At 40.4% G+C, this 7526-nt stretch overlaps 2 protein-coding genes across 2 annotated transcripts in view; both read right to left on the bottom strand.

Moving 5' to 3' along the window:
- LOC118403733 (epoxide hydrolase 1-like) overlaps positions 1 to 2411 on the bottom strand; it is a 9319-nt gene extending 6908 nt beyond the window's left edge. Inside the window, exons 1-2 of the mRNA XM_035802533.1 lie at positions 2248 to 2411; positions 51 to 659 (exon numbers count right to left, since the gene is read on the bottom strand). Coding sequence (XP_035658426.1) covers positions 51 to 657 — 607 coding nt within the window. The 5' untranslated portion in view covers positions 658 to 659; positions 2248 to 2411. The remainder of the gene's footprint in view (positions 1 to 50; positions 660 to 2247) is intronic.
- An 869-nt stretch (positions 2412 to 3280) lies between these two features.
- LOC118403746 (epoxide hydrolase 1-like) lies at positions 3281 to 4898 on the bottom strand. The gene is made up of 2 exons (XM_035802546.1): positions 4769 to 4898; positions 3281 to 4440 (listed from the first exon to the last, which is right to left on the bottom strand). Exons 1-2 carry the CDS (start codon positions 4852 to 4854, stop codon positions 4209 to 4211), a joined length of 318 nt encoding a protein of 105 aa, XP_035658439.1. The 5' UTR covers positions 4855 to 4898; the 3' UTR covers positions 3281 to 4208.
- Positions 4899 to 7526: the final 2628 nt, after the last annotated feature.

Here is a 7526-nt window from a genome sequence, read left to right as displayed (position 1 = left end):
AGCCAGGCAGGAAACCTTAAAATATTAAATAAGACTTTTTCATTACTCACCCTTTTTATGAGGAATCTCAGAGAAGCCATAACCGGGGATGGAGGGGGCAATGACCTCGAACACATCATCCTCACTCCCCCCGTGACTAGTGGGATCTACCAACATCGGGATCATCTTATAAAACTCAAAAACCGAACCTGGCCAACCGTGAACTATCAATATGGGTTTAGCGCTTTGACCTGGCTTCAGTTTGGGTTTAGCGTGAATAAAGTGTAGATCAATTCCCTCAATGTTTGTCTTATAGTGGGGTAACGTGTTTAAGTATGCCTCTTGTTTTCTCCAATCGTATGTGTCCCTCCAGTACGTGATAACATCTTTCATGTAGTCGACACGGGTGCCATATTGAAACTCTACATCTTCCAGAGCTTCGAACAAGCGTACGTTTTTCAGACGGTCGTTGAGATCTACTAGTGTTGCGTCCGGTATGTTTATAGAAATTTGTTGTATCTTGTCGTGATCTTTTGGTAGGGATGTTGGTTTTGCCCCCCTCCCCCAGTAGTTGTCTTGGAACTCGAGGGGTTCTGGTGGCGTGTTGAGGACTCCGCTAAGGATGAGCCCGGTCGCCACGGCAACCAAGACGATCAAGGTGGTGATCTTCCAACCCATGACTGTGAAGAAATGAAAAAAAGGTCACCTTATTGTAAAATGATAACGTACACCTCTGATACATAACGTTAAGGTGGGGTCACACCTGCGTATATGTTTAAGTCCGTATGAGGCGCGATTTGCCTCCACCAGGCTACACAGGTCGTTACGTTGGAAAAATAATAGACACTGAACAAACGTAAACAGGTAACATGTCAGACGAGTTAGCTGGGTCACTAACCATGCTTCTCGGTCAGCTAACTCATCTGGCATGTTATGTATCTATATATATTATGTATCACGATCACGTTAACCGATGATGTATGTTCGTCTGTATCTCTGTGGATCTGCCGCTACCAGCCCAAAGCTGCCTAGGCAGATCCGTGTAATGAGTTGTTACATAGTCAATAAATAAATAAATAAATAGATTTGTCCAATTTGTACTATTTTTCCCGCGACCTGTGGAGCCTGGTAGAGACTAAGAGCGTTGTACGCACATCAAACGGACTAGAATATATACGCATATGTGCCCCCACCTTTGCATCCATTCAACTAAATAAGTTTTAAAACTAGGCTATCTCTCTTGTTCTTTTTCAACTGAACATTTTGTTGTATATAACGTTACATTTATTTGAAGGCCTATTCATTATCCTTTACAACAGTTGCGATATGGTCAGTGATACAGTATTATAATACTGATCGGCGCCAAAGCTGATTATGTGATAGCCGCGTCGACCGCTGGAGGGCTTCCTTGCATCATAAGCAGTATCATATTTCCAAACCGAAAGAATCCCTTTTGTTTAGGGAACATATCCCAACTTCGCCACTTTCACAGACAATTCTGTTTGTCTGTGAAAGTTCCCTCTTAAAATCGTTGATAGTTAACATGCATTGGCATAATACCGGCCGTAAGACTAAGTATACCGACCGATACAAAATAATTGAATTTAAGAGATCTACACATGCAACACTAGTTATTTCTAAGGTGTGCACATGACACTTCAGACATCTAGGTGTCCAATACATCATTTACAAAGCATCGATTACAATGCATTCCAAGACAACAAGGCGAAAAGTTTTCAGTATCTTTTTCGTCGTTGGACGAACACACCGTCACATTCATTGCCAGATTTGTAGATCATAATTACACATGCTCACGGCACAAGACGAACATGATTCAACAGCAATCTTGAATTTCTATTGGTGACCTACAACTCATGTAGAAGTGTGAAGAACCGTTGCATAATAGCCCGGATCTACGACTGAATGGGCAAAATTGAACGTACGCAGCCATTTTCCAGCCATTTTTATATCTACGCTAGCAGTAAAGTGTTATGTCACAGCGGTTGTGACCGACAAAAGTTAAATGAAAATTCTTGACAGTATACGTCCGTTTTCTCATGACATTTTGTATGCTCATGCAGGTTTATGTTTTATGCATTTACTAACAGAAAAGGAAGGAACATCAGAGGATGTATAAAGGTACAACAGTACACCACTGAATACAACTACACTGCCCCTCCCCTCTCGTGCACACTATACCACACCCGTACATATATTGAATGTCACAGAGGTTTTATTAAGAAAGAAGAGGAACTTATAATAGCGTACCTGATCATGATATTGAGATGTCCAGGGGTTGTCCGAGTTCGTGTAGTAGGTCGTACCTTGGTCGTACGAGCAAGTTTGTGCATGCAGTTCCGGTATGTGAATGCAGCAGTGGGTGTGTTGGACCTATCGGCCGTTGACCTTTGCCCTTAGTGGCCTATTTACCTCAGGTTTAAATGTTTGCGTAGCTTGCCCCACCTTTAGCACAGAGTACAGTGGTTCACTAATTACACACCTAAACACACCATGTTACATATCGTTAAATGACATCAAATTATTAAAATGATACCAGATGTGAACGACATCTTTAATTTACATTTAATGATACCATTATGTCAGGGAAGTGTGGCCATTGATAGGATGGTCCTGTCAATAGTGGGGAATGATTATGTTATTGACAGGTGCAAGGAGAGAGAAGCGTGCGCAGTGAAGCTTAAAACTGGGCGATCCCACCGAGAGAGCAGGGGCGTACCATATCCAACTAGAGTTCGGCGACCTCATACCTCCATGAAATATTTAGTGCTTTTGACTTTGACTTTGACTTTGGTAGATGTTATGCAAATGACATACGCATTGACATAATCTATGCATGGCGATGTTCATCAATGATTAGCTTACACATGTCACAAGTTAAAAAATTATAATTTATAATTAAGCGCTTTTGCCATTTTTGCATTAATTATGCAAATCAGTCCTCATTTTGCATGTTTTTTACAGGCCAGTTTTGTCACACCCCACCAACACACCAAGTATGAAACCATGTACTTCCAGTGGATTTTTAGTTATGTTGACAGACAGACAGGCACACAAATGCCAGTGAAAATATAACCTCCATAATACTTCATGGAGGTAATGACATAAGATGGCCCAGATTGGATCATCCTTACACCATAAAAAAGACAATCTACAGATAAAGGAAATAATGACAAAATGTTGAATTATTTTTATATCAAATTAGTTTAATTCTTTTATCCAATCACACCGTTGGCTTATAAAATTCGACACAGTACAATAGAATTCCTTCCACTCTGTAACATATGTGACCCTTGACTGGAGAAGTATGTTTATTTCATTAGCATATATGCTAATTAGTGAACCTTACAAATACAAAGCCCCCACCAAAGTAACAAATATCCATTTAAGAAAAAGAGCAAAATTTACAAACATGGTCACAGACATCATAATATATGTAATTAAAATCTATAGTCTACATCTGGAACAGATTATTTTAATTACATCCATGTTTCTATATTAGCTATAAGCAGTGTATACTAACTGTGTGTACACTGTGTGTACACTTCTAGATCTTCTAAGTATACACTTTCAAATATACTTGATCAAGTGCTGCACTACAGTATCCCAGGTACTCTATGCAATAGACTGATCCCATAAGGCCACTTCCTTAAATAAAAATATAGGGTGTCCATTAAAGCCATAAAATGCAGATATTTGCAGCTACTCTCTCATTGGTCAAATCCCTAATTGCTGTACTGTCATTGGGTGAACTGCTAATTGTGATTGGACAGTCTGGATTGGTCTATACAGCTTTACACTTACCATATGTTAATCTGTAAGACTTTTAATTATTGTGCATACTTCACATAAATTACTCATATACTGGAATCAACACTACTCTCCTTTACATGCCTCTCCATTTTGCATCACAAAGGACGATAACTTTTCCTATGGTATTGTCTTACCATAGCGAACTATCCAAACATGATTTATATTTGAGTGACATTTGCATACAATCCTTAGGAATTAGTGAATTGACATGTTCAAGCAATTTTTCTGGTTAGCCATACTTGTGTTGAATTGTTCTGGCAATTATTTCTAGCGGCGTTGAAGAAGAATGATGGATGTCACTTTAAACGTCCAGAAGTAAATCTCATATCAAGGAGTTTTGTTTAACCTCCTTGCTCATATTGAGTTGTATTAAAATATTGAGTTGTATTAGAATAACACTACTGGGGTGTCTTTTCTTTGGGAGTATCCAGAGCCTCTACTTTCCTTGCAAATGCTCGGATATCCTCCGCTAGTAAAGCAGGCTGTTCGAAGGCCGGGAAATGCCCGCCGGTGGGCATGGTGGTGTAGTGGACCAGATTAGGGTAGCCCCAGTAGCAAAAGGACTCAGGCACGTGGCTAATGATCTCATGAGGAAATGCTACCACACCTGATGGTACTGTCACTGGTAGCCTGGAGAAAACATGGAGGAGAAAATTCTTCATTGATCCAATTCCAAACAAATTTATTTTCTTGGTTCTTACTTCATTTTTCTTTTTTTTTTTTTTGGTTCCCATTCGACATGTGGGGAATTACAGAAACACACACAGACACGCATAAACACACACACACACACTCAGAAAAGCAAAAAACAATAACTCACTCTCTTATAGCCTTAAGGTCTTAACAGTTGGTATAGAAAGTGCATTATTAGATAATCACCCTACTGAAAGGAGTTTTTAGGAAGCAATTATCCTATAACTTCCTTGTCCACTCAAAATGATGGGTACATTGTACGCACCCGATGGCCACGAGTGCTTTTCCAGCAAACGCCTCCTTGTAGAACCTCATGGATGAAGGGATGGTTCCTGTTACCCAGTATATCATCACACTGGTCAGCAACTCATCCTGGGGAGGAGAACAGAATATCGGTCAAGGTATCCTGGGGAGGAGAACAGAATATTGGTCAAGGTATCCTGGGGAGGAGAACAGAAGATGAAGATTAAGGTCTCGTTCCGGTATTACTCCGCCGGTGGGCACTCAAACGTAAACCCTACCAAAACATACCAAACATGCCAAGAATAATTTTCCAACTAGAGTTCCACGAACACATCTCTTTGCCAAATAATCATGCCTTTGTTCAAGACTATTAGGTCTCATCAAGGAGGTTAAAAACACACTCCTTGGTCTCATTCATGTAGTACTAAAGAGCACCTACCCCAAAAGCAAATGACTGCATAAACGTGTGTTTGTAGTAGTTGAAAATTCCATTTATCCATCCCATCTGACCCCGGGTATTGTTTTTTTACAAACACACATACATTCTACTGCAGTACCAAAGGAAAATAGCCATTCCACTTGGAACATTTGACGACTCTCAATGTCTCAAACTATTAGAATGAGGAAAAACATGTTTCCATTGCTACGGGCTCGTTAGCACATCATTAGCATATGATTCACAGCCTCATATTACCGTCACCTTTGATGGTTTCTCTTTACACACGAGAGAAACCGTCACGACCCCCCACTAAACCGAACCAGGACAAGGTCCGGAGGTGGCTTAGGACGGTTTGTGGAAACGCCATCATACGCCCTTTATTCCCTCTTTAGACAGGTGATGGTTAAGCATCATATGACGGTTAACTGACACAGGATGGTTAAAGCGACCCTAAGTGTAAAGTGCGCCTAAGTTTTATTTAGATCAATGTATGGTATGTAACTCCTCTCATCTGCTATAAAACTTGGCCAAGCTCTTAGAACTAGCATGCATCACTCTGGTACCGAGACATTTCTCTATGCGCAAACATAAAAAAAATCTCTAGACGCTCAGAGCCTTTTTGGAGTATAATGAATGGATCACTGTTATAAGGGTCCAGCAAGCTTCCCGAGTTGATGTCTGATGTCCTCGACTGATTGACTGACTGACTGTTAGACCTGGGTATTTGGACTCTCAAAAAAGTACTAGTGTCATGCTCTCAAGCTACTAACAACAAATGTGCTACCAATACCATAGCATGTGGATAATAATGATAAGAAGGAATGCCTGTTTGATGGCCTATTAACACTGCTGATCTTCCCAGCCTTGATTGAAAATGCCACTTGACCACTGGCTCATATCTTAATGTTACCAGAAATATATTTTTCTCCCAGCAGAAAGACTTCTAATGAGCTTATTTGGTTTGAATATAAAGCCCTAAGCCTAGAGACACTTGTTCATGCTTCTCTCCCCTGCAAACAATTAACAGGTCAATGACATGTGTATCATCAGGCTAATCTGTTAATCACATCTCTGATTAGATTGGTAACAGAAGCAATCTTCTAAAGTACATTGAGGAATAAGTTCCTTATATTAGATTGTCTGAAAGTTATGTCATGCTCACCAAGCTATTCAGAACTAAATTCTATGAACAGCTTTTTTATTTTACCAAAGATCCAAACTTGTAAATTCAAGGCATCTCCAATTACTGGGGACTGACTTCCCGGCCACGGTATGCCAAGGCGATTAGTTCTGCTCGACCTTTGATTTGTCTTTGAATTGAGAGGTCATCTCTGTGCTAAGGCCGGGAAGAGTGAGGGCAGGGGGTTAATTTGGTGTGACTGGCTCTTGTCATGGGAAGGAGATCAGGCTTCTGCTACAGTCTGAGGGGCTAGGGTGACACTTTTGTAAGGGATGTTCTTCTCCAGGATAAGTTAAAGTAATTACATTAAATAGACAAAATAGACCGCGATTTACATAATTAGCATCTTATTATGTTGATAATCACCCAAAGTACCTACCTACCAAAAGCAAGAAGTATCCATCAATCCCCTCTGGAATTATCCTTCTTAAATGTTACGAACTATAAGACCCACTGCAGTTCCAAACAAGCTGCCAGGGGGCCCAAAATTACACCATTTACTCCTAGTGCCAACAGCTATCCACCACTAAAACATTATGAACCTGGCACATCTGGAAAATTTAGGCGCAAGCTTTGACGCTCACTTGCAGTACTAAAACAAGCCGCCAGGAGGCCCATTATCGAACTTGACCTTCCTTTTTGTGTCCCCTACCTATCAACAAAATATCATTAGCATTCATCAAGAACATCTTGAGTTATCTTGCATACAGACAAACGCACTTACATACAAAGCCAGCTACAGCACCATAGGTAAAAGCTAGCAAAACCATTCTCGCACATGACAATCCTTTACACAACTGCTACACACCTACCAAATATCGTAGAAATCGCCCGGCTGCATTTTGACTTATGCTTCCCGAAACAAAACTCGAAAAAATACAAAGCTCGCTCCTGTACCGTAGGAAAACGCCAGGTAAACCATTTTCAAACTAGGCATGCCTCTTGACAACCGCTACACACCTACAAAAAATCAAAATGTTCCATCCACAATTTCTCGACTTATATGTTGTTGACCTACATGCAGACCCAAGTCGGCAAAATCATACTCTATCGCAATTGGCGAAGAGAAATATTTATTTCTGGAGTGCTATAACACTTGACACTGGAAGGTTATTTGCATAATTTGACCAATTAAGTTTTTACAGTAGTTCCATAGACAAC

Source organism: Branchiostoma floridae, chromosome 16 (genome assembly GCF_000003815.2).
Source record: "Branchiostoma floridae strain S238N-H82 chromosome 16, Bfl_VNyyK, whole genome shotgun sequence".
Classification (NCBI taxonomy): domain Eukaryota; kingdom Metazoa; phylum Chordata; class Leptocardii; order Amphioxiformes; family Branchiostomatidae; genus Branchiostoma; species Branchiostoma floridae.
This window is presented reverse-complemented; position numbering and strand designations above follow the sequence as displayed.

Coding starts and splice junctions, on each gene's coding strand:
- LOC118403746 (XM_035802546.1), bottom strand. CDS start 4,854: ATGATATACTGGGTAACAGGAACCATCCCTTCATCCATGAGGTTCTAC. Junction 4,441..4,768: donor AAAGCACTCGTGGCCATCGG/GTGCGTACAATG, acceptor TGTTTTCTCCAG/GCTACCAGTGACAGTACCAT.